The following is a 27,764-nucleotide window of genomic DNA, read 5'->3' as shown; positions in this document are numbered from 1 at the left end:
AAGAAACAGAAGTGGGAAGCCTTGCTTACCACAGTTTATTATACGTTTCGTGCCCATGTTAATTGCTTTTATAGTGCCATTTGTAAATAAATTGATCAGATTAGGATGAATCACCTGGCTGGCCAATAGCTATTGGAATGATTCTCCACGTGTGACTTTGTTGCATTATTACAAAACGTGGCAGGATAGACCTGCCCAGCCGTCGCGGCAGATGTTCATTTGTAATGCTGCCTTAAGGAGCTGAGGAGATGAGAGCAAACTGTTCCAGCAGCTCAGCCTGCCCTGCCAACAGCTCGGAGGAGGAGCTGCTGGTGGGGCTGCAGGTACCTGGGAACTTGGAACTTGTTTTCATTGTGATGTCAGCCGTGATGATGGGCCTGCTCATGTTCTCGTTGGGGTGCTCTGTGGAGCTCCAGAAGCTGTGGTCGCACATCAGGAGACCCTGGGGCATTGCTGTGGGACTGCTCTGCCAGTTTGGGCTCATGCCTCTTATAGCCTATTTCCTGGCCACCAGCTTCTCTCTGAAGCCTGTGCAAGCTATTGCCGTGCTCATCATGGGGTGCTGTCCCGGGGGAACCATCTCTAACATCTTCACCTTCTGGGTGGATGGAGATATGGATCTCAGGTAAGTTCCGCTGGGGAATCCGCGCCATCTTCCTCTGATAGCACTTTGCCTTTGGGGGAGGGGTAACGGATACTTTTTGCGTTGAAAACAATGCCAGCTTTTAGGTAGAGATCCCAGTGGGAAACATTTTACAGAGACTTGTTCAGTCCTGGAAGGACTTGCCTTTCTGAGCTTAAAATTGACTTTGCTATGATCATCCTCTGTGTGGCGACTACTTTTCTGAGTAGTGGGGAGGCAGGTCTTCTCCTCACCCAATGGCCCTTCCTGTCGTGCTTCCCTGAAAATAAGACCTAGCTGGACCATCAGCTCTAATGCATCTTTTGGAGGAAAAATTAATATAAGACCTGGTCTTATTTTAATATAAGACCTGGTCTTATTTTAATATAAATAATATAATATAATAGCAGGTCTTATTTTAATATAAGTCTGGGTCTTATGTAATATAAGACATAAGACATAATATATTACATAAGACCCAGTCTTATATGAATTTTTGCTCTGAAAGACACATTAGAGCTAATGGTCCAGCTAGGTCTTATTTTCGGGGAAACACAATAGATATTAACTCATTCCTACCCCCACTGGCAGCTTTAACCACAGTCTTAGCTTCACAATCTCCCAGGACTTAGTCTGAGAATCCCAGGAAGCTAGTGACAATGGTTTGAAAGCTGTGGTGGTGGTGGTGGTGGTGGTGGCATAACCAAAACGATGCTCTTGTAGCTCTAGTCAGCAAGTGTTGCCTGAGCACCAACTTTATGAAATCAGTATTTTGGGGGACTGGATGAAGGAGCTTTAGGGGTATGTAATTGGCATGTCTTGCTTTACGTGCCAGTGGTGGCCTATTGAATTCACGTGGGCCGCAACAAAAAGACTTAGGACTACAAATGTTCTTTCTTGTTGCTTTTCAGATACTTAACTTTCATCAGTAGAATCCCATTCCTTTCATTTAAACCAGTGACCTTATTCCCAATTATAGTGTAAACAAATACGTCTGGAAGACATTAGGCTTTATCACTAATTTATACTTCAACGAGGATAAATTAATCACATATTTTTTGGAGTCCATGTGTGGATGGGGAAAAAAAGAGTGTTTGAGGAAAGAATAGTCACAACTGGAAAAATGAAAGAGCTAAAAACCGTGGTTTTTCGAGATTCTTTGCTTACTTATGAAAAAACTGTTTCACCTCCTCCCCAGAGAAAGAACTACTTATATATTTAAATCTGTGTTTGATGTGTACGTCATTTAGTTGAGATTTATTATTCAATGAATGAATGAATCAGAAGTGCTGACTGTGCTGGGAGTTCACACTAGTGAGTCAGCTGCAGGTACGGGGTTCTAGTTTCCTGCTGTGCTAAATGTGTAACATATGGAACATATTTCACCTATAAATTTTAATGAGTGCAGACCAATAATTAATTTTAATATGGCAAATGTTTTTAGTTACCCACTTCTCAGAGATTTGAAAAGTATCACTTGAAGCATTGCGAATTCAAAATAAAGCCCCGCTAATATCCATTGCTAATTCAAATTCAATAAAGTTGATCATCAACATAATAATTGGGAAAGGATAAATATTCTTTACACAAAGTCCTTATGTCAGCCATAAATTCTGGGACCTGAAAGTGTTTTGGCAAGAAAAAGGAAACATACTTATTAAGTACCCGGATAGGCATGAGGTAGATGCTTTCACGGACTCTCTTTCTCTTCTTTCTTGGCTCTCATAATAATCTTGTTCATGACCTTTAATTATTCTGAATTTTACAGCTGAGAAAATGGTGACTCACATGGGTTAAGTAGTTTGTCAAATGTTACAAATGAGTAAGCAGAACTCAGATTTGAATTCACATCTGTTTCTCATCAGGCTGTAGTTTAGGCACTTTTTTCCATGGCATTTACTAACACACTAGATCTTCTGTTCTGAGTTGGAGCGTAAATCTTTAACAGTGTTCTCAACTACTGCTGTTCTAGGAAAGAGAACATTTATTACCTTCATCTCTTATTAGCCAACCTTGTAATAAAAACACCACTGACTAGGAAGTCTATAAGAGAAAACTCATTTTACTTCCCTTAATTACCCTTTAACTTTGGTCAAATTATTTAACCTATAAACCTCATCTCCTCATTTGTAAAACAGGGTTAAAATTATATAGCCATCAGTCACAAGACTATATTTTAAAGAGGAAGACAGGCACATAGTGGGTATGCAATAAATATTAGCTACTTCCCCTTTTTCTTTTAAAACTTTGACTTTGAGTCTCATAAACAAAATGAAACAAAAAACAAGTAAAAAAAAAATAGTCTGTAAGAAATGCCATTGTAAAATGGGGACTAAATATTAGATTTTCAAAAGCTTATAGATACAAGAGTAATAAACTCTTAATTCTCAGTAAAAAAAAATGCAAAAGGGAGAAAATTCAGTATTATTGAGTGAAACAATATCCAAGTTCATTATGTTTCTTCCCCCTTGATTGCCAACAAAGGAAAACTTTTCAGCAAAACTCAGTAGATTGTCATCAATAGGAATTCTGTTTTTCATGCTGGATAAAATTCAAGAGCATTTAGGACAACACCTTCATTTTACAAATGAGGAAATTGAGGTCTAGCTCTCTGCAGGTGACCCCAAACATGTTTCTCATGCTTTAACTCTGTGTTCATTCAATCTACTTGCAGTTCTCCATGTGTGCACCCTAAACAGGCCATTTCAGAATCAACATGTTTGAACCAGTTTCTGCGTTCTGAGTTTCTGATGACGATACCAATCATTCTTCCAGTTACCGAGGCTCATTTTAACATTCCCCTGAGACTCCCTTTATTCTTGACCTTGTTCACTCAATCTGCTGTGTAGTCCTGTAGCCCACCGTCTTCCATGACACCCGTAGCTGTTGCTTTCTATCTATCCCCACTGCCATTATCTCAGGTCAAACTCTCATAATTTCTTTCTTGGCCAGTTGCAGTATCTTGACAATGTTTCCTCTACCTTCAGTCTCTCTGTCATGTTTTGTAGTAGGTGGTTAAGGCAAGCTCTGGGGTCAGGTTGCCTATCTATGAATCCTGACTTGAGACCTCTTTTCTGTAACTGAAAAGCATAGTAGTTCCTTTATAGTATTATGAGGAGAAAATGAACATGTTACACGTAGAAAGGCTTCTCAACACCTACTAAATTGGGTATAAACTAAGCCAGGTCCAAACTACTTCTCCAGGTTTATCTCCCATTAACCGTTTAAACACAACTGCTCTACAGTTATAACGGGCTACTCATATTCACTGTTTTCTAAACAACCCCACACTTTTCCAACTTTCATTTGCCCATGTTTTCCCCAAAGCCTGGAATGCCAACTGGTCTGATTCTATCCCTTCAAGTCATAATGTCATCCTTCATTATAACTATTTTGAAAAGCAATTGGCCCGTATGTATGGAGAACCTAAAAAATTATCCAAACCCCTGGATTGAGCTCAGCTGACCTTGGCTGGGCTCTCTCACATGTTTGGGGACTGGCTAAATGTAGACTGGTCTTAGATGACCTTGGCTGGGACAACTGGGCTCTCCTCCACATGCTTTCTAATTCTCCAGCAGGCTAGCTTAGATCTAATCACATGACAGTGGCAGGGTTCTGAAAAAGAGGAAGCATACAAGATCTCTTGAGGCCCGGGCTTGGAGCCAGTTTATAATCACTTTCATTGCATCCCATTGGCCAGTGCAAATTTCAAGGCCAGCCCAGATTCAAGGAATAGAGAAGTAGAGTCTGGACCTTGATGGGATAAGCTGCAAAGTCACACTGCAGCAGGCATGGAAAGCAGAGCAGTGAATATTTGGGGAGATTTTTGCAATCTACTATACTAAGGATGGACAGAATTCTTGCCTTTGAGGGTAGGACATGAAAACTAAGATCTGGAAGTATAGTGTAGTAGTCAAGTGCACCACTCCAGAGCTAGTAGGTAGATCCATCACTTACTAACTGGGTCTCCTCAGCCGATTATGAAAATTCTCTATGCCTCAGTTTCCTCACTTCTATAATAGGGAGAAACTGAAACATAACCTACCTCATGGGTTGTAAGGATATATATATATATATATGTCCTTACATATATATATCCTTACATGTATATATATATATATATATATATCCTTACATATATATATATATATATATATATCATATGTAATGCTATATATATAATGCTTAGAATCTCACCTGGCATAAAATGCTATGTGAGTTGTTATTATTATTATTATTATGTGAGGTAGGCAAAAGAGCACTGGGTCGTGGGTCTTTGTTTTAGTCTCTGCTCAAGGAGGTGCGTGCCTTTGAGCAATTTACCTCTCTGGACCACAGTTTCCTCCTTTGTACAGTCAATGGGTTAGATTGTCTGAGGTCCTTTTTTCCTAGTATGGTAAAATATATGTAACAAAATGTACAACTTTAACCATTTTTAAGTGTATAGTTCGGTGGCATTAAGCACATTCACATTGTTGTACAATCATCACCACCATCCATCTCTGGAACTTTGTCATCTTCCCAAACGGAAACTCTGTACCCATTAAACACTAACTCCCCCTTCTCTCCAGGCCCCGGCAACCACCATTCTATTAGGTTGGTGTAAAAGTAATTGCGGTTTTTGCAATTGTTTTTTGTAACCTTTTAAATCGCAATTACTTTTGCACCAACCTAATGCTTTCAATCTCTGAATCTGACTACTCTAGGTATCTCATATAAATACAATCATAAAATATGTGTCCTTTTGTGTCTGGTTTATTTCACTTAGCATAATGCCTTCAAAGTGCATCCATGCTGTATTGTGGCATGTGTCAGAATTTCCTTTTTTAAAAAAGGCCGAATTATCCATCGTATGTATGTACCACATTTTATTTATCCATTCATCTGTTGATGGACATTTGAGTTGTTTCCACCTTTTGGCTGTTGCAAATAATGCTGCCATGAACATGGGTGTGCACATATTTGTTGGAGTCCCTGCTTTCAATTCTTTTGAGTTTAAACTAGAAGTGGATTTGAGGTCCTTTTAAGTATCTTGTGACAATAGGAAAAGAAAAGCAAATGATATAGTCTAAGTGTCCTTCTCTCCCCACCCCAGTTTTGAATGTTTCTCCTGAAACTGTTTGACAGAGATGCCTCTCCCCTCTGTCCTCAGTGCCAAATATGTAATTCTTTCTTGACATCTGTTGGAGAGTGTTGCAATAGCTGGACTACTTATCTGCCTCACCCACCAGGTCTGTAAGTTCCTTGAGGGCTTGTTCATGTCTGGGTGCTCAGTGCCAGCGTGGTGGTGGTAGGTGCTTGATAAACGCCGAGTGAAAGACTGAAGGAAAGTTTCTGACTGCCTGTGTGTGTTACAAAAACTGCTGTTGAAATGCAATCAGTTTACTGGTGCCACTCCGGACAGTTCCCATGTCTTCTGTTTGACAACTTTTGATATATGAGGTCCATTCTTTCATGAGGATGTATTTATGTCCTCAGCTGCAGAGAAGGGATTCTGATGGTGGTGGTGGAGTCTGAGGGATTCAGGGGCCAATTTTGACCTTTGACCTTTAAAGAAGCGCTTGGTCCTTCAGCGGAGGCCCTGGAAATAGGACTTCAGATTTATCATGTCTGTCTGACATGGTGTGGTAGAGAACTGAAGATCATCTTAAGAGACAGAACTTAGATCGAATCCATATGACTTTGTGCAAGTTTCTGTAACACTGTATGTACCTTAGTTTCCTTGTCTATACAATGGAAATAATACCATAGGTTATTGCATAGATGAAAAGAGAAAATGTATCTGAAAGCACGAGGTGTAATACTTTGTAGGTAGTGCTCAATAAATGCTAGTCATTATTACTGAGATGCAGCAGACAGGAGTAACATTTATATTGGGGCATGGAAAGTCTGGCCTTGAACTCTTTTCTAGAGCCAAGTCTGGTGACCTGACCTTATAACATACTCTATTGCCCTCTGGCTAGCCAGATAATTTTTAATTTCTTTTCAGTAGGGAAGCAAGTATGTACTTTCATAGTTTTGAGCGTCATACTTTCTTATTTTATTGGTTTAAAACTAAAACAACGTCTGAATAATTTAAACCCTAATTGCAAAATGGTATACTTAACTGGCACTACATTTTAACAATGTGTATAAATGTAGTTTCCATGTTTTAAGGGAGATTCAGGATTTACCTGTTGGTTCAGACTTGCTGAATCTGTCTCATTATTTTCTATAATAGCTTGGGATGCTGATGCCATTCTTAGTGCAAGTGGAATCTTGTTACGTCTAAGCCAGAATTTGCCAACAATTTTCCTATATGTGAATAGCCGAGACACCCAGTTAGCCACATCCTCTGTTTATGCCACGTTGGAATTTCATGGCAGTAAAACAAAAGGTGTGACTTTCCATTGCACTCACACGTGTTCGGTGTGCTCTTCTCCAGCTTTGTTTTCATTTATAACAGTTGGCAGAGTACCAAGATCATCTTGTCCACTCCCGTGAGCATCATGGGCGTGAAGAATTGTATAAAGGATGGAGGCAGTAACCTATGTAACCAATGATCTGGAATCACTCTGATGGAAATCTAAAACTTTGATTTCCATAGTCATGAATCTCACCTTTCTGCTGTTCGAGCCAACGCCATAAAAGGGGACAAGGCTATGCTAGTTCTCCAGAGGTTTAAGAGGAAAGTGATGTAATATGGGATTCTTTTCAGGACGTGGTCATATGAAGAGCCAAGGAATATAGTAGCACTATTACAGACTAAGAATTTGGAAAAGCTTCCCGGACACACTTTTTCCAGATACTATCTCTTCATGGACACAGAGGTTTGAGAGCTTTGGCAAACTGCTTTTCTTTCTTTATCTGTTCTCTAAATACTAGGAAGAAGTCTTTGCTCAAAGTAACCAACAGGATAAAATAATTTTAAATTTTATATGGAATGAGATAAATGCAAGAACTGCTAAGAAAAGATTGCAAAGAAAAAGTTACACAGAATTATCTGCTCTGTCATATACAAAAACACACTATGAAAACACTAATTCAAACAGTTTGGTATTTGCTAAGGAAAAAAGAACGTTCCGAATACACTTACACATTTAGTGTGTGTTGCGACCAGCACAACATGGGCAGTGAGAGAACAAGAAGGGGCGGCGAAGGGTTAAGAAAGAAACCGAAGTCAAGAGATTTATGTAATAGGGGCCAAGGGTCTCACAGCCTCAAAGGACTGAGAGCCCCGAATCGGGCCACCGTGTGGCTTTTACTGATGTCCACACAAGGAAGTAGCATTGTTTTTCCCACGGTCTGTGAGTCTCATACATCATCCCAGAAAACTGATTCAAACCAATCACCGTTGCCTGCAAGTGGCCGGTACCGAAAGTCCTATGATGTATTAGTAGTTGTTGTATGTACCTCCCCAAGGGACAAAACCTTTATGCTGAAACTTACTGATAAGAATAGATGGAGAACTGATGTTATCACATCATTGAATCACTTCCCAAGCAGGTTGTGGGAGGGAATATAGCCACAGAGGCAGAAGCTCTCCTTAGCTGGGGGAAGGTGGGGGTCTATGCCCACCTCTATCAACCCCGTGAGTTCTCCTGATGGCCCCTATGTGACTGTGCCTTAGGTTGTTCCTTCCTTGAGGAACCTTACCCATCATTGACTAACCAGCCAACTTTTGGGGCCAAACAGGGAGATATAAGGTGTAAGCCCAAAGGTGAAGCAAAGTCCCTGAAAGGATCAGTCTCACAGAATCTTCTTTCTTTAGGCGTAGGTACGAGGGGACAGACGGGTAGGCTGCTGTGTGACAACGTGTAGTGAAGTTAGCACTTCAAGTTAGTAAGAAATTATTTATTTAGTAAATAGTATTGACACATGTGCCTGTCATTATAGAACATGGTAGATCAGTTTCATACCTTACACCATATAAAATATACATTTTAGATGAGTTAAGAATGTAAATATAAAATATCAACCTATAAAAAAGTAAAAAGTGGGGACAATATTTGAATAACCTCAGGATAGGAGGAAATCTTTAACAAGACAAGAAATTCAGAGGACAAAAAAAAAAACCAGACAGATTTGAAAGTCATAAGCATCGTCAAACATACACAATAAGCTTGGCAAAGGTATTTGTATTCACATGATAATATGAACCTTAATTTTAAAAGACCTCCTACAAGTTGAGAAAAAAAAATCAGACAAGCAAGGCTGTTTAGAGAGGACATCCAAGAGGCCAGCAAACACAAAGAAAGCACAGCCTCATGAAGAGTCGCGTGTATGACAGAATAACAGTCAGATGCATTTTTCAATGTTCTCATGAGAATTAAAAAGGGATTGATCACATTCAGTGGAGACACGACTGTGAAATGCAACAATCTTTTTGGAAAACAATCTGGTGCTATCTACTAAAATAATTAAAAAAACGACTTTTTGACATAGCGATTCCACTTTGGGGACTCGATTCTACAGAAATAAAATAATTATTTCAAGTGAAATATGTGCAAGAATGTTTATTATAGCATTGTTTATAATGGAAAAATACTCAAAGCAATTTACTCATCACTAATGAAGTAACTGAAGAAATTATGGCATATTTAGATTAGGGTGAACTGTGCAATTTTTTTAAATAATGAATTTAAGCTATATGCGTTGCCTTGAAAGGTTGTCTGTGATATTAAGTGGAGGAAAAAAAAGCAACCAGTTTGCAGAGTAATGTGTATTGTGTGATTGCTTCAAAAAGAAGAAACAAAGAAGAAATAAAGAATAAAGAAGCATGTGTGAAACAGCAATGCTTAATATAAAAATAAAAGGGGAAGGAATGTATCGTATACAAATACTTGTCAATCACCTAAGTCTGGATTTCTGAAAAGGGCTCCAATCAGATAAACATTTGCTTCTTAAAATGTTACTCACATTTGTATTACCACTTGGAAGAGCATGGTCTTTGTTATGTTTTACTAGAAAGCCTCTGTTCCTCGGATTGCCGTAAGGGGTGTCTAACATTTGAATTCGGTGTCAAGGGGTGTCTAACATTTGAATTCGGTGTCAAGGGGTCATTTCACTAAGATTTTTTTGAGGCTCACCTGCAGACACATGATATATGAGGAAGGCAGAGAAAACATGTTCGTAGCACCAGTGTATTGACCTACTGGTTCATTCTTTGATTCCTATATTCATTTAATAAGTATTTAATGAGCTCCTCCAGTATGCTGCAGCATGAGGCTATGTCAGGTTCCCAGAGATGAGGAGATAAGAAAGGCCCTGTCCTGCAGCAGCTCACAGTCTGGCGCACATTGACAGGTATACAGCTTTCGTACAGTATGTGTGCAGCATGTGAGGTAATGCCAATAAATGTGTGTCCAGAGGGCAATGGCAGCCACCCCCCAAGAACGAATACTCGAAGAGCAGAGAGGTGGTACACAGCAGTGCTGAGGAAAGAAAAGCCCACAGCCAGCCAGGCTTGGGTGGGCAATGCTTTAGATGCCCCCATGCCAGTGTATGCATGATACTAGATGGAGGGCAAGGTGTCTATCAAGGTAAAATGGGATAGAGTAGACCTCATCTATCCAGACTGACAGCACAGTCCTCCACAAAGATCGAAGGGACATTCATTTATTATTTGTCGTAGAAAGTTTCAAATATATAAAAAGGTAGATAGAACAGTGTAGTGAACCCTCCGCTCCCCTCGTACACTTCCCCCAGTTTCCGCAATTACCAACATAGGATCCTTCTGATTTCACCTCCACTCCCCGCTCACCCAGTGGATTATTTCTGAGGCAAACTGCAGGTATTATTTTACCTATAAATATTTCAGTATTTGTAATAGATTGCAAAGTATGGCCAAAAGTCCTTCTAGTCTCATAAGCACCTTCCTTTGCAATGTGATAAGGCTGGCCCTCCTCCCATGTGGGGGTGCATATTTCCCTATCCTTTGAGCCTGGGCTGGTCTGGTTACTGGCTTTGACCAATAAAATGTGGCAGAAGTGACAACGTGTAACGTCCAGATGGAAATTTCAAAGGGTCTTGCAGTTTCTGTTCCCACTCTCTGGAATGCCGCTGCCCGAACACTGCCAGGTGATATATCTTTTCATAGTTTTGACAGTGCATCTTTGGAATAGAGTCCCAGACTTGGGATTGCTGGGTCAGAGAGTAAATGCATGTGTAATTCTGCTAAATATTGCCAAACTCCCTCCGAGGGGGTGTGCCATTTTGCATGTTTACCCACAGTGAATGAGAGAAAGAGTATTTTGAATCTCATTAAAGTAAAATGGTTGCTGCTTTGCCGAAAGTATAAACATTCGTCTGATAGGAAATGTTAAAGTAATCATAGTTGTTTTCTAGGCAGGGCAATTAGATGGAAAAGTGGTGATACACATTATGAGGAAGAATGATGAGTGATTTGCAGGCCTGATAAAGTGCCAGAGGCCCCTTGTTATCTGTGCGGCAGACCTCAGCCCTACAAAGGCTCTTCTTCCTCTGCTTGGTGGGCTGGGGGCTAGTCTACTTCTTAGTCCCTCAGCCATTTGTGCCCCGGGCACAGACTGGGCACATAGTATGTGCGAGGCAGTCTGGTGTGAGAACGTCAACGATGAATATTAAAAAGTTCCCAGATTTTCTGGGCCTGGTGTTAAAGTGAATGAAGTCTTGCTTTTTACCCTTGGGTTGTGTTGTGTGATGTGCCATTTGCCTCCTCTCATCAGGTAGAGGAGCATTCATAGTGTCTAGAAACAGTTTGTACGTGCTTAATTAAACAGATTGTGTAATTTTTTCCAGCAGTTTAAAGATAAAATATTTAGTATGCCTGGAGATAATCTCATTTCTATTTACTGTATTTCCCCTAATTTTACTGATTCATTCTTTCACCCCAGATGGGGAAGAAAGACAGCCTAAGCTTGGGAGTTGGAGGTGGAGGTGGGAGATAGACAGGGCAGATTTGGGTTGGAGGCATAAAAAACTGGCGGAAGGTTGGATGGCACTAAATCGACTTCTTGGGTTCTCATCCTCCCTGATCTCTTGTTGGCATTTTGCCTTCATTTGGAAGCTCTCTTTTCTTGGCTTTCACGGAATGTAACCTTCTGGCTCTCCACTCACGTCTCTGTCTGAGCTTTCTCTATATGCACCATCTGCTCTTCTGCCTCTCCCCAGGTCAGAGCAGGAGGGGCCATTCCAAGGCTCTGTGCCCCAGTCCCTGGTTTCTCATGCTTGTTCCCTTGCACGGAAGTTAGGTATTTTAATGTGTAACCAAGTGCTTCTTTCCAATTAAAAAAAATATAAAGACTTAAAAGTTAAGACCTTACATATTTGGAAAAAATAAAAATAGATTACAAATTTATGAACAAATAACGTATTTCACACATTGCAATAAAAGTACAGTAATCAAGATACTATTCAGTCACAAAAAAGGACTGAACTACTACTGATATATGTTAAAACATGGATGAACCGTGAAAACATTATGCCAAATGAAAGAAGCCAGTCAGACAAAAAAGGACATATTATTGTATAATTGTAATCATAGCAAATGTCCAGAATAGGCAATCCTATAGGCATAAAGTAGGTTGTTTATTGGTTGCCAGGGCCTGGGGAGAGAAAGAGAACGAGGAGTGACTGCTAATGGGGTGGGGTTTCTTTTGGGAGTGATGAAAATATTCTGGAAATAGATAGTGCTCTTGTTGGATAATTTTGTGACTATACTAGAAACACTTTAAACTGATGAATTTTGTGGTCTTTGAATTATATCTTAATAGAAAAGAACTGGATGAAGAAAAAAAATTCCTTATAGTGTCAAGCAAAATGTTTAGGACAAATAAATCCTGAAGTAAATCTGAGTTCATTGATGGATATCAAGATCTGGAAATCTTTTTCTAGACCACAAACACAGCCATCATTTGTTGAATAAGGCAGGAGAGAACTTCAAGTAACGTACTCTATGTAATCTCTAAGAAGTTGTGTCCCGGGAGTTGCTTTTGGTAACAACTAACTTCATTTCAAACTCTCCCTCTTACTCATCGTTTTCATTTTATTTTCAGCATCAGTATGACAACTTGTTCCACAGTGGCTGCCCTGGGAATGATGCCACTATGTCTTTATCTCTACACCTTGTCCTGGAATCTTGAGGAGACTCTCACCCTTCCCTATCAGAACATAGGTCAGTATAAGCTTATGCAATGGAATAGTAACAATAATGGTTCTGCAAGTAAGAATGATAGCTATTGTTGACTATGTGCCTCCTTTATGCAAGGTTTTTCACTATATCATCTAACTTAATTCTCTAAATAACCTCACTGTACGGATTCTGTTACTAGTTCCATTTCCTAGATTTTTCAGGGTTAGGGAGGTTAAGTCACTTGACCAAGGTCGTGCAACTGGTAACGGCAGAATTGGAATTCTGACTCAGGAGTCTGACTACAAAGTCCAAGCTCTTAACCCCTATAACAGTTCACTTTTGAAAATAAAGCCAGAAAATGTACTTATTAAACACACACACACACACACACACAACCTTTATATAATTCACTATAAAGCAATTGGACTCATTATGACCAAAAGGTTAATTGGATCACAGTGGCTCTAATGAGACCTTAGTCCCCAAACTCCAACTTTGACATTGCCTGAGCGTCTTGACTTTTTTACTGATCAACATAAATGATACCTATTGATTATTCATGTATAGTATATCCACATGTCACAAATATACCCATATCTCTTTCATTACCTCCTTTCTTGACTATTCTTTCTCATTAAACTCTGCCCTTTTTCTAGAGACTTCTGTGGATTTACTAGGTGTGGAAGAAAAACTTGGTGAAATGATCTGCCTGTGCTAGTTTGGTCAGAGGCTTTGGAGAACTGGTAGAAACTATGATTCTTACAACTCTAAAGTGTCACTCTGGAGTCTTAAGTAAGCACCTGGAGCAGGGCCCATAGTTCAAAACCATGAAGAAAGCCATCTCCTAAGAACAGCTGGAGACAATTGAATTTGTAAAATTTGAGTGAACTCTTAATTTAGAAATCATGATTTTATGTGCAACCTTTTCCGATCAGTAAGTTGCTTAATATATTCTGTTTTGGTAATATATTCTGATATGCACTTGTAAAAAATTAAACTTCAAATATAATGAGCAACTCACATAACCCTGGAGCCAGTATTGCAGCAGTTGGCCAGATTTGTCAGTGTATGGATGCTGTTAGCAAGTAGACCTCTGTTCTATTGAGCCTGCCTTCCATGCCTTTATTTACTTGTGTTAATTAAAAGGCTTTTTTTCCCTACCTGCCTTTGGGTTACCTAGCTACACTTGAAAAATATGAGAAATTGTTTTGGCATGTGTAGCAAATGCTGTTTTTATGTCTGAAACAGGTATTCTTCCTTTGTGAAGTAAATGACCCATTGGCTTCAAATAGGGAAGAATAGCTGTGGTTGTAGAGAGTGACCCCATACAGAGAACCAAAGAATATCACAGCCAAAAAAGGGTCCTCCTGTTTTCTAAACGTTTACAATTCCAGTTGTCTCTAAAATTCCATGTGATTGTCAGAGGGATTCTGAGAGAAATGATGGACCAAGTATGGTGGCATTCAGTAGTATCATATACACTTCAAAGACGGTCTTCCAAAGATTTAAAAAAGAAATTGTTTTGGAGGTGGTTGAAAAAGCAAAATGCAGCTTTAATGAAAACTCTTATCTAATTAAAATGAAAACTGTTGAGGACTGGGCAATTAGGATGAGAGGGGATACCATCTGATGGATTTTTCTTCTCTTCAGGAATTTCCCTCGTGTGCCTGACCATTCCTGTGGCCTTCGGAGTCTATGTGAATCATAGATTCCCAAAACAATCCAAAATAATTCTCAAGGTAAGCAGCTCCACAGGGCAGTTAGCACATTCTCAGACTCAGAGACGTGGCACAGATGTAGGCCATGCGTGGACAAATGGGCCGGTCAAACACAGCTCCACACCCAGTAATTTTCCTTACGTGTCCTGCATTTTTGGATCCAACCACCCCATTTCCTCTCATTCTCTAAGCCTTTCTCTGTCACTCCCCTAGGCCCATAAACCGAGGCTGATGACACCCTGGAAAGTGTGGGACTCTTGGCTGTAGTGGCAGAAAAACTAGGGCCTGTGTGTGGCCAGAGAGAACCTTGGGCTCGTCATTCACAAGGCTTAGCACAGGTGCCCTCAAAGTGAAAGCTCTTCACGTGTGTGAGAAATGGAGCCCAGTGTTTAGGAATATGGCTGGTTTTGTGGAAAAGTAGGATGACGGGCTGTCTTTCAGAAGCATTCAGGGGGGGAGCTTCTAGAGTTGTAGTTTGTGCACCAGGTGAATACCCGTCCCAATGAAGTCATCCAGAACACATTGAGGGGTCGGACCATGGAATGAATAATGGTAATGATCTCATCTGGAGGTTCCAGGGTTGTCTTTTGTCTGCTGGAGAAACAAGCACATGGCCTTTAAAAATACCTAGCTAGAGAGAAGGCATTCTCAACAGTGGTGTCAATCTCCTAGAGTGCTTTTCAGTTTTCCAATTATGTATTGTTTTAGAAGACAGAAGATTATATTATGTGCTTCAATAGTTTAAAAATGGTTTTGTTGTATTTTACATTTATAGCGAAATAAACATTTGGTGCTGATTGGAGCTTCAGCAAATACATCTCAGTTGATTTGAGTTTGGGATTTATGTTTTGGTTCAGTTTAAGCTCTTGCTGATTAGCTCTCGCTGACGGAATGCACCCAGTCCGTTTGCCTGCACAAATGAATACTGCTTTCCCAGTGTGGCACAAGACAGAACAACTTCCACCATTCCTCCAAAGAAACAAGGAATGAGAAAAGAGGGATGGCAAGCAGACAAATCCACTGGGCAGAGAGCTGGAGGAAGTCTTCCATGTTGTGGGTTTGGATTGTATGTGAGTGACTGTGTTAGTTCAGTAGGATAAAATTTCCGATGTGGCAGTGTATGGTTATAACTTTGTTTATAAAACATGAGAAGACGGGTGGCCTGTTGCTCAGTTGGTTGGAGCACGGTTCTCTTGGCAGCCGTGCCAGTTGCCAGTTCGATCCCCACGTGGGCCAGTGTTAGCTGCGCCCTCCACAACTAGATTGAAGACAACTACTTGACTTGGAGCTGATGGGTCCTGGAAAAACACACTTAAATAAATAAAAGTTAAAAAAAAAGAAGAAAAAAACATGAGAGGAGAGTATGATCATGGTGACCTCTTACTTTTCAAGTACTCTATCTTTATTTTCTTAAAAGGCCACCTAACAACAACAACAACAACAACAACAATCATGATTTTGGTGTTTCCAGATTCTCTTTTAGTCTGTCAGCGTCAATGGAGAAATCAGATAAATTTTCTGTATGTCAGCTTTATTATCTGTACAAAGCAGATTTAAAACCCCTTTCCTTTGGCTATTCCACAGAATTTGTGGCAGAAAATATTTAATAATATGCATAAATATTCTAGAGCACCTTAGTAAAAAAAAAAAACAAAAAAAAAAAACCACCGGTGATAATTTAATCATTATTTTGGTATATCTTCATTCTCTGGTCCTAGTCCTCTTTTAATTTTAGATCTGATTCATTTTCTGAACAAGTTGCTTTGATGAATTTTGAAGTTTTAAATCCTGTTTGTGGTAGAAAGATGAAGAGAGATTTTTACAATGAGAGGCCTCCTTTGTGTGTTCCAGCATCTTCCCGTGAGGTGGAACCCAACCTGTCCCTGTATCTGGGCAGTCAAAATGACCCCCAGAACACATCTATGGTACATTGAGTTGTTTTGTTTGGTTTTGGTTCCCTGTGATATGAATGGGAGCTTGCCAAGATCCTAATTTTCCCCAAATATTTTAGGTCTTGCTTTTTTCCTATCTGATCTAAAACTCAAACCATTGGAATTTTTTTTTTTTTGCTTGTTTCCCCTAAACAAGAAAAGTAAGAGACAGTATTCTTTTGGGAGGGGATGGAGATAATGTTAGCTCAGATTGTCTAATGAAGGATGGGTAAATTTCATTTGGAGGAGGGAAGGGCAGGGATCAAAGCAGTAAGAAGACATTGGTGGTGGAAGGGGTGGTGGGAAGAGAGTGGCAGATTGTCAGGCAGGGCAGATCTCCAACAGGAGGTTACCAGAGAGGTGTCTAAGAGGTGTGTGTAGCGGTGTTGGATGCTTATTGTCAGATTTCATAAATTGGTCCTATCCATGAAAACTTTTACTACTCAATCCCCTGGCCAAACCCTCTACTTGAAGGGAAAAGATACCGATCATGAACTAAGAAGACTTAGATTTGCGTTGAGCCTTACCAACTTCTAGCTTAGCCAAGTTACTTGCCCACTTTAGACTTCAGGTTTATTTTCTATAAAATGAGATTGGATTTGGTAGTCTCCATGTCTACTCTTTGTTTTTACAACTTCTGGTTTCCAAACCTTTTAAAGTGCTGATGGACTTTGCATCATAGATCAAAAAGACCAGGATGCTTATGTGTACTTATTTTATTGGTTTGCTTCAGATTGGGGCCACTGTTGGTGGAGTCCTCCTTTTGGTGATCGCAGTTGCTGTTGTGATACTGGCGAAAGAGGCTTGGAATCCAGACATCACCCTACTGACCATCAGTTTCATCTTTCCTTTGATTGGCCATGTCATGGGCTTTCTGCTGGCATTTCTTACCCACCAATCTTGGCCGAGGTATAGTTAAAGTATCCATAAACATTTTTGAGAAGGATAAATTAAACACACTGCCATTGGCAGGTTTTGCTGCCTAGCTGTGGCTGGAAACACAAAGAGTTTTGACTTACAAGGTAGATGGAAAAGGGCACTTCATCCTAAAGATGGTGAAAAGATCATAGTAATTCTTTCTGTAAATGAAAGCAAAGGCCAAATTGATGAGAATTTGTAATCTATGGAATTAGGATTCGGGTGTTGAGCACCACTTATAGTCTGGACACCTTTCTCTTCACATTCTAGTAGGTAAATAGGAGGGGTGAGATGGTTTCACTAAATATAGAGATCATTCTAGGGCATAAGCAAGAAGATTCAAAAGATAAAGCACTTATCCATTATTTGTGCCAAATTTTTTAAAAATGCTAATTATAAGGGGCAGGAGGAAAAAGGACAAACTTGAGAAATAAGATAGAAATTTATTATAAGTTGGGGCATTGTAAGTTGGGGCATATAATTAATAAATGCTGTGAAATATTAAAAATGATAATATTTCATGTTGAATTGATGTAGATGAGATGAGCATTATCATACACTGTTGGGGAGAACATAAATTGGTATAAACTTTCTGAAAGGCAATTTAATCTTCTCAATAGCCTTATAAATATTTATAGCTGCTAACACAGTGATTTTACTTCTAGGACTCTGTCCTGAAGCTAGCACTATCAGAAAAGCGCTCCAGTACTGATGTGCAAAGATGTTAACTGCAGTGTTATTTATAAATATGAAAAACAGAAACAGTGTAAATATCTAACAATAGTGAGATATTTAATTCATGATGTGGCTATGTGAGGGAACATGATGTATCAATTTTGAATGCTTTTGGAAATACTTAAGAGATAAATTTGAGTTAAAAAGAATGGAAAATGATATGCATTTTGATTCCCATATTGTAGAAGAAAGCAAAAGAATTTATGCGTGGAAGAGTTACACCATATGCTAACAGTATTTATTTTGAGTAGTAGGATTAAGAACAATTTTAGTTGCTTATTATTTCCTTGGTATAGTTTCTATGTTTTTCAATGAGTATGTACTACTTTTAAAATCAGAAAAGAATTATTGAAGAAAAGTAAGCTATGCAGGTGAATTCCAAAGGTGGAGTTTGGGAAATTTTAAATTAGCTTTATGCTGTTTCCAGTTCACTTGGGAGAACTTTTAGTATTCTATCAAGTACTGGGTGAGGCTCGCCAACTCTGTCTCATTTACTTCTTACTACAAGCCTGAGAGGTAGATAATATCAGTACCTCCTTCTGCAGATGAGCAAACCCTTCAGAGAAGTTAAATAACTTGATCAAGTTCAGAGCCAGAAGGTGGTGGAGTTAGGATTTGGACCTGGATTGTTTCCAAAGTCAACAATTAGGAACACGGACGGTTGAGTGGTTGCAATATAATTGCATCTGCAGAGAATGTATTCCTACAGCAAACTATAGTCCACAATCTCTTTTTTCCGCACACCTTAGGGCTTGAGAAGTATCAGGACAGAGATAATACATTTGCCTAGGGAATGGTCCAGGTGTGAGGTCTAGCTTGTAGCTTAATCATATCAATTTATTGACAGGGGTGTGAAAGAAGTGAGGGTAGTCTGAAGAAAGTATAGCAAACAACAGGGTAAGTAGAATTAAAATAGAGCCACAGAACTTGTCCTGTACCGGTGACACTATTTTCCCTCCCACATTACACACTCTTGTTACCTCCTCATTCCAATTCAGCTTGCATAGAGATGCTGGTTTATCTTTGGAAACACCTCTTTCCTCTCTTCCATCTGTTAGAAACCTGAGGGCTCCTTTTAGAAACTGGACACAGATGAAACTGCTTAGCCCAGCCCCCAAGGTCCTGCCTATGGTCTTCCTTCTTTTCCCTCCTGCTTTTTCTTTTTCAAGTGAGGTTAATTTTATTGTTTTGCAATTAGAAAACCAACAAAATATAGAAAAGTAAAAGTAGAAAAAACTTATTACTAAATTCTTTCACCAAAGAAACCATTTTAGACATTTGGTTTTCACTTAAGGTTTTTGTGTTTACTTTCAAGTGTTGTTTAGTTCATACTGTTTCATATCTCTAACTCAACTTTCCATTGTCACCTTGTCATGCAGGGTCTCTAGTCCTGCTCCCCGCACAAGCATACAGGATATAGTGAAGCCAAAAAGGAACAACAGTGGAGCCATAGATAGGGGAGTCATACTGCTATATTCTCGATAACAGTTGGTCAAGACACAAACACAATAATCCACCAGTACCCCAACAGGGGGTCTGCCTATACCCCAGACTTGCTAGCAGCCGGGCCAGATGCAGGAAGTAGGATCCACACGATCTGCAATCCACCATCCATGCTTGCTAACTGCAATGAGCCTTTGCTAACTGCAGTCCACCTTTGCTAGCTCAGCCATGTCAGTTATATCAGTGGCCAAAGGCTAACTGGTTGATGGCCAGTTAGTTACAGGTGATGGCCATCTACTACCCAAGCCAGCACTTTGCCACGTGAGGCCAAAAGCCTCGAAACTGTTCTCTGGGACTCTGTCCCCATACTCCACCCCAATAGGGTCTCGCCTCACAATCGATGAGACAAACATCTTCTGCGAGGGGCCCTGCATCAGCAACGTGGAGGTGGATGCAATATCCTGGGCACAGCCAGGCTTTCTGGGCACAGCCAGGGTTTTGAGGGTACCACCAGTCTTTCTGGGCACAACCAGACTTCCTGGGCACAGCCAGGGTTCTCAGGGTACCATGCTTGTCTCAATAGTGGCTCACAGCCAAGGTGCTTACATATTCTCGATGGTGGCTGGTTAGGACACAAGAAGCAAACATCCGCTTGCACCCCAACAAGGGGTCTTCCTGCATCAGTCTCGCTGGCAGCGGGGCGAGACACAGGAAGCAAACATCGACCACTTCCACTACATGGTGGTAAGTTCCCAAGCAAACAGTCAAGCGGTCCATCAAATCAGGGATGGAAAGCAATTCCCCACAGTCCACAGTCATTTGCCAGAGCTGTGCGCCGGCCCCACAACGTGTGCCCTCTCCGCAGGGCGAGGACTCGAAGTCCTCCCCAACCTGGTGGTGAGGGACGACCTTGACCTCACCCGCATCTCCCACCAAGGACTCAGCAAGCATTTTCTCCTGAGACTACAAGTTCCACATCCGGGCTGCCCCAGCAAGCACTTGCCAGCCCACAGGGCCGCAATGACCTTTGCTTTCTCCATCCTATGCTGGTTGGAGAACCGTCCACATCCTCCCACCCCTCCACGGGGTCCAGCTCCCGACAACAGTGGCCACCAGGCACCACACACTGTGTGGAGGCCACAAGTCCCCCTGCCCAGAGTCAGACACCATTCCTACCTGGCGGGAATCCTGCTCGTCATGCCAAGCGTCCGAGTGGGCGGTGGCTTCGGCGCAAGATGTCCACAACTCTAGGAGCCCACGGCAGCAGCGGACCACCAAAAGGAAGGTGATGCTTGCTTTGGCCAATTGGGCGGCGTGCCATCCGGAGGCTTGAGAGGACCACCAGTTCACTGAGGGGTCATGTTTCTCCCAAGCAGATCTCGCCTCTTCTTCCTGGCGCCGCTCCTCATGGGCTTCTTGAGACTGAGTGTTCATAAGCACAAACTGCTCCACCATCCTTCGGAGAGTTCTGGCCGGCAGCATACCCTGCTCGTGAAACTGAGCTTTCATACGTATAAATTGCTCTGTTACTCCTTTGAAAATTCTGGCCAACACCATACCCTGCTCGTTGGGCCATTTGTCATGCGGGGTCTCAGCTCCTGCTCCCCACACAAGACTGCAGGCTATGGTGAGGCTAAAAAGGTACAACAACGGAGCCATGGATAAGGGAGCCATACCATTATATTCTTGTTGGTGGCTGGTCGAGACACAAACGCAATAATTTGCCAGTACCCCAACAGGGGGGTCTTCCTGCACCCCAGTCTCGCTAGGGGCCGGGCGAGACACAGGAAGTAAGATCCACACGCTCCGCAATCCGCCATCCACGCTTGCTAACTGCAATGCACCTTTGCTAGCTTAGCCACGGCAGTTATATCAGTGGCCAATGGCTAACTGGTTACAGCTGATCAACTAGTACAGCTGATGGCCGTCTACTATTCGAGCCAGCACCTTTCCATGTGAGGCCGAGAGCCTGGAAACTGCTCCCTGGGACTCTGTCCCTACACACCTCTTCCAATCTTCCACTGCATGCAAATGGACTTATAGCATGTGCAGTGCCTCCTAATAGGCCAACCTCGTACCTGTCCCTGAAACTAATTTCAATTACTGTCCCACGTTAAATGCCTCATCCCCTCTTCCCGTTCTTTAATTCCAGTGTTCCCCTGTGAAGCTTCTCTAATCACTTTTCTGAATTTCTACAGCATCTCCTCCACGCTCCATCATACTTTTTTCTGGTGTTGCCACAGAACTTTTCTTGTGTGTATGTCTTGACTTTTCACTCAGATTCCTAGGTTAGGTTTCACAGGACCCTCCTCCCGAGTTCCTCTCAGGAGACCACCTACAGACTAGGTACTCCACAAATAATTATTGAATGAGTAAATATTTTTAGTGGCCTGACCTCATAGCTTACATTTATTGCTCTATGTAACAGAACATTGAAGAATAGTCCTTATTGCTAATATGTAACTCTCAAAAACATTTTTCATTGGTAGGTGCAGGACGATTTCCTTAGAGACTGGAGCTCAGAACATTCAGATGTGCTTCACTATGCTCCAGTTATCTTTCAGTGCCAAGCAGTTGGTCCAGATGCTTAGCTTCCCATTGTCCTATGGACTCTTTCAGATGGTGAATGGAATTCTCATTATTGCAGGTGAGCAGAGTCCCCACTGGGTAAACTTGATTGAAAATTGCTGACCCAACTTACCAACCCCTGTTTCAATCCAAACATGCATGTGCTGCCCTTGGGATACATTTTCAACCTGAAAATTTTTGGCGAAAATCGAGTGCCCAAACAAGATCCTTTGCCACAAGTGGAAGTTTCACAGGAAAATATTTAAAAATCATGTGAAAGTGAGCTTATAATTATAAACAAGTATGCTTCACATAAAACAATGCACTATCAGAGTTTAGATTTCAGGACTTGATAAGTCTCCATGAGCAATCATTTATCTCAAAAATGACATTTGTTATGTTTCATCAAGAGCCAAATGTCGGGGGTGCTGGTTAGCTCAGTTGGTTAGAGCATGATGCTCATAACACCAGGGTTGCCGGTTCGATCCCCACGTGGGCCAGTGTGAGTTGCTCCCTCCAGAACTAGATTGAAAGAACTGCTTGACTTGGAGCTGATGGGTCCTGGAAAAACACATTTAAAATAAATAAAACTTAAAAAGAAAAAAGAACTTAAAAAAAAAAAAGAGCCAAATGTCAAGTTATTTCACAGTGCTTCTGTGACTAAGAATTGTGCTGAATGGCTGTGACATATTTTTCAATTATGGAATATAATACATACACAGATATTGAAATTTTATACAGACACACACTCACACACATGCTTATCTATTCATATAGCCAAACATACATCTATTCGGAGTCATATATCTATTATGTAGGTTCACAGAAGGTTAATTTTAAAAATACACATGGATAGATAATGTACACACACAATTGTATTTTAATCTTGGGCCATTGTAAATTTTTACTGTTGTCAAGGAGGAAGTTCTGAGTAAGGCTCAATAATTGCTGACATAACTGATTATATACTGATTACTGATATAACAATCAATAAAGGGAATACTTGGGGATTAATTTTCCCACAAGATAAGAGAAATCCTAGCAGAATGAAACTCCTGGTCTTAGACTCAAGTTTTAATTCCTTCTCATGGTGAGACCGTGAATGAAGAAACATGTCTGGCTTGTTCCCAGCTATCTTCCAGCTCCCAAAAGAGCACCTGACTCAGAAAGCACACCACTGGGGTTGTGGACCGACTGACTGAATGGATGAGCTGTCAGTAACCTGATGAATAAGCTCAATCACAAATGGTTCATTCCAGACAGAAATAGCCATTTTGCTACACTGAATTATTTGGTTTCATAGTTTCCTCTTGTTTTCCTTTCCTTTTCCTCTTTTCTCCCCCCGTGTTTTTATACATATAGGACCCAAAGCAAACAAACTCCCAAAGTATTGACAAGTACACAAAGTCACCAAATTACAGTCTTTGCTAAAGTGATTTTTTAATATGTGCATGTTTTAACACCTAGCATATAAAATGTACAAGAGGATACTGAAGAATAAACACAGAAAAAGGAACCCAGGTTGTGCAGAAGGCTGCCATGACAAGAAATCTACTTCTCCCAAAGAGACCAGTGCTTTCTTAGAGATGAATGAAGAAGTTGCTGTACCTCGTGGGCCATCAGAGCCAATGGTTGGTCACTCGGCTCTCGAGCCCACCAGCCACATCTCTTCATGTGCCTAGGAGGGACTTGTTCGCCTGACTGGTTGCCGGCTTCTCGGCAGCCAGAAAAGACAGTGCAGAGCTGACATGTGGATCTCATTGGCAGGGCCATTGGGAATATTGGCATATTTATATTTTTGTGTGGATAATGAATTGTCATAGGATCCCTTTCTGAGAATGTATTCTGCCTATTTCAGGGAATCCTTTTGCGCTTTCCTCAACATATTTACTAGCTGCTGTGTTTTTGTCTTCCCATGCAGTGAAGAGTAACATTCATTGTTATGTGAAGTCATTCTCATGTTGTGGATTTTACTCTCATAAGTGTTGGGACTCTGTGTAGAGATGCCATCTTATACTGCAGAGCAAGGACAGAGTCTAGACCCACTTGACTTTGGCCAAATCCTTTGAGCACTGGGGAGGAAGCATGCAGTTCTTATTAAAAAATAGGGCCTTTTTTCAAATCACTTTTTTAAGGGCTTAAAAATCTCTCTGGATTACAGGTATAATACAAATTTAGAGGGAACTTAATGAACACTTGAGGTTCAAAGGTCAATGTCCTGTATTTTCGCTCCCCAGTGATAGGCACATGTATATCCTTCTAGTTTTTGTTTACACATTATAGCATTTAAAAAACATTGAGATCATTGCATAGGTACAGTTTCGTAAGTCACTTAATGACACATTATGGAGCAAGCATCTTTACATGTTCGTCTCTGCTGAGCTACCTCATTCTTTAGAACAGTGGCTTCATAGAAGTATCCCATTGCACGGAAGGACTGTAATTTAGCTAACCATTCCTTATTAATGGACATTTAGATAGCTCTCCACTTATTGATACTACAATTGTTCCGAAAAACCACTTGTGCCGTTCTGCAAGTATTTCTATAGGATCACTTCCTACGACTTGAATTGCTAGGCCAACTGCACATTAAAATGCTGGACAGATTGTTCTCCGGCAATGTGGTATGGACAGCAGTGCCTGAAGGGGCCTGGTTTCCCCCAGTCACAACATCTGAAGAGTGGTCGATTCTGATTTGTGAAAATATCTCATTTAAAACTGCATTCTAAAATTATGGGTGAAGTATTTTTCATCATCACCTTGCCTATTCATGTCCTTTGCCTGCTTTTCTATTATATTTTGTTCTTTTGACTGATAAATCTCTTTAAAGAAGAAAAGGAAAAGTTTATTGTGTTGAGAAGACCTTATTTTCATTAATGGCTGGTAAATTTTAACATTATGGATAGTGACCTCTTTGCCCTATTGTCAACATTTTCCTACTCTTTTTTCTTTTGTTTTTCTATGGCTTCTGCTGTATAGAAGTTTTATATTTCTTATATATTCAGCTGTATTAGTCTTTAAAAACTGTTTTTGACCTTGATATCTGTCAAATGTTAGAATAGTTATGTTTTTATGTGGTATGTGAATTGTGAAAGGATTCCTTTTCGAGAATGTATTTGAGCCCTTTTCAGGGTGTTGTGTTTGGAGGTTTACACAACGTATTTACTAGCTGCTGTGTGTACTGCCCGACAGTAGGTAAAACCCACCCTCCTTCTCTATTCTTTTATTATTAAAAATGGTTTCCATATATTGTTCTCTTATTTTTATGGATGAAATATGTACATGTTTATTCCAATTTGAACTTATTTTACTGTATGGTATGTTCAAAATCTAATTTTTTATGGTCAATTGTCTCAACATCACATATTGAATCATTCATCCTTTCTCTGATTTGAAATGCCATCTTTATCACATAACTTCCTATATAATGTGTTTTTGTTGGGACTCTGTTTGGTTTCATTTTTTTTCTGTTTTTATTCATAAGTTGGAAATGTGTGAGAAAATTTATTGTCTGAGATTTAATGCTTTATAATTTTATTTTGTAAATATTCCCAAGAACGTGTGGTTAGTATAATGACAATACTCATTATGGTATTTTCACAACAAGAATGCCTTTCAGGTATCACAGAAAGAACCCCATTAGGTGTCACAAGTATATTTACAATATATGGAACAAAACTATGTAGACTTCTGACATGATTGTTAATTCTCAAGGGCTGCTTGACTGCTTGGGAATTCCCATGGATCACCTAATAAACATGTATGTATTGAGAAGCTAGTCTGTGCTCTGTACAAGCACATGGTACACACGGTAGTCAGGAGGCAGGAAGAGTTCCTGCCCTCGTGGTTTCTAGTCTGGTGGGTAATAGATCACTGCAATGAACAGTCAGTCGAGTTGGGTGTTAACATGCATTCCCAGGTCTAAAATGAGCATTACCACGAGTTTTTAAGACTCTACAAAAAATAAACTTCTAAATTGTGTCTCTACATTGGAACTTAATATAAAATGGTATAATCCAACCCTCCGTTCTGAAAGAATTAACTACATAGTCAACATGGTCAGCATTTGCCACCGTCGGGACAGTGGGGGACAAGTCTACCAAAAGCTATTGTTTAATGCAGAAACAACACGAATCAACGTAAGAGTTTGAAAGTAGTCATATCAGCAGACGGCCATGGCCAGAGACGGTTTATAAATGTGTTACTAAGAACTGGAAACAGTCAAGTGGCCCAGGGTCCACACATTATCTTTAGGATGAAGAATGTAACTAAAAAAACAGTCAATTGTGTTCTACCTGATCTAAGCAATCATGAGTTCCTAGAAGTCAGGGTGTATATGAAGCTCAGAAGTGGGGCGAGAGAGAGAATGTTAAGCAGAGTGAGCTCACTCTATGTCTGGAAAAGAGCCAGCTGGACAGGTGGGGCAGCATGCTACAGCGAAGAACACGGGCTTTGCCGGCTACTTGCTGTATTCCACTAGAAGAGGTGGGATGCCTCTGGAGTTGTGGGTCGAAGTCAGGCTGACCTAGAATTGAATCCCAGCTCTGTTATTTGGGCAACCTGGGCAAGTGATAATCCCTCTGGACTTCAACTTCCTCTCTGAAAAAGAAAAACAACAACAACAACAACAAAAAAAACGGTAACATTCAATCCTATATACCCTGAAACGTAGGTAATGTGAAAACACCTGTTACAATGCATGGGAAGCGATCAGTAAGTATTCTGTCCCCTTCCTTTCTCTTGTGCAGTCACAATTAGTCCTAGTGGGGTAAGGGGGAGTTCTACCTAACCCAGTTTAAGGAATCACCTTGGCCTCTAAGCCACCTTCTGACCAGCCTTTGTATGTGTGTACTTTACCAACCTGATGTCCAGGCTCACTCATCCTGCTAGAGAGAGCTAAGCTGAAAAACTGGCAACGTGGTGTATCAGCAAATATACTAAAGTTGCTTAGCATGACCTTTAGAATATGCCTAATTTTGGGTGGATACAAAATTAGTCTCTAAATTTGCAAAGTTGAAGACTACTTTCAGATACTTCCTATTTGTGAATCTCATTTCAACAATTACAAATTCAGATAGTTTTGGGGTCAGGAAGATATTACAGACTGACAGTGTTAGCTACTAAGGAATGGTGGAAACCTGCAGAACTGGAAAGGCACACGGCTTGCTGCAACAGTATCTGTTGTTATCTTCGTCCTTAGTACAGAACCAAGATTTTGTGCAGGACAACAATATGCCTAGCTAAAAATAATTTTCTTGAAGCTAGAGATACCGTGTGACATAGTTCTTGCTAATAAAATAGAAATAGAAGACTGCTTGTGATTTCTGGAAAATTTTGCTTTTTTGCCCTAGGCACTGACTAACCCTTATGCCTGTCAATATCTCCTATTTCCTTTATGGAATGTGGATGTACTAGCTGGAGCTGCAGCAGCCATTTCTAGACCATGAAGTAATAAAGGCCAGGATAATTATATATCTGTTGATATTCTTGAACGGTGGAATCAATCCCAGCAACTGCCTATTTCCAAACTTGTTTTCTTAAGGAAAGAAATCTCTAATTTGTGTAAGCCCATTTGGTTGTTTTTTGGTTACTTGCAATCAAATGCAATTCCAAATTGATACATTAAAATTTAATAAAGCTTTAAAAATGTTATGCAGGTCAATGCATAATTTGTTGCATTCATCTCTCCCATAACAAGGTACCTTGAATATTTCTGAAATCTGTAAAATGGGAACACA

General features: G+C 40.4%; 1 protein-coding gene across 1 annotated transcript; it reads left to right on the top strand.

Moving 5' to 3' along the window:
- SLC10A6 (solute carrier family 10 member 6) lies at positions 1 to 27,591 on the top strand. Its single transcript, XM_033106778.1, has 6 exons — positions 1 to 625; positions 12,637 to 12,755; positions 14,364 to 14,452; positions 17,096 to 17,271; positions 21,948 to 22,105; positions 23,494 to 27,591. The coding sequence occupies exons 1-6, from the start codon at positions 249 to 251 to the stop codon at positions 23,706 to 23,708; spliced, it is 1,134 nt and encodes a 377-aa protein (XP_032962669.1). The 5' UTR covers positions 1 to 248; the 3' UTR covers positions 23,709 to 27,591.
- Positions 27,592 to 27,764: the final 173 nt, after the last annotated feature.

The sequence above is a fragment of the Rhinolophus ferrumequinum genome, chromosome 5 (assembly GCF_004115265.2).
Source record: "Rhinolophus ferrumequinum isolate MPI-CBG mRhiFer1 chromosome 5, mRhiFer1_v1.p, whole genome shotgun sequence".
NCBI classification, from domain to species: Eukaryota; Metazoa; Chordata; class Mammalia; order Chiroptera; family Rhinolophidae; genus Rhinolophus; species Rhinolophus ferrumequinum.
This window is presented reverse-complemented; position numbering and strand designations above follow the sequence as displayed.

Coding starts and splice junctions, on each gene's coding strand:
- SLC10A6 (XM_033106778.1), top strand. CDS start 249: ATGAGAGCAAACTGTTCCAGCAGCTCAGCCTGCCCTGCCAACAGCTCG. Junction 626..12,636: donor GATGGAGATATGGATCTCAG/GTAAGTTCCGCT, acceptor TTTTATTTTCAG/CATCAGTATGACAACTTGTT. Junction 12,756..14,363: donor CCTTCCCTATCAGAACATAG/GTCAGTATAAGC, acceptor TCTTCTCTTCAG/GAATTTCCCTCGTGTGCCTG.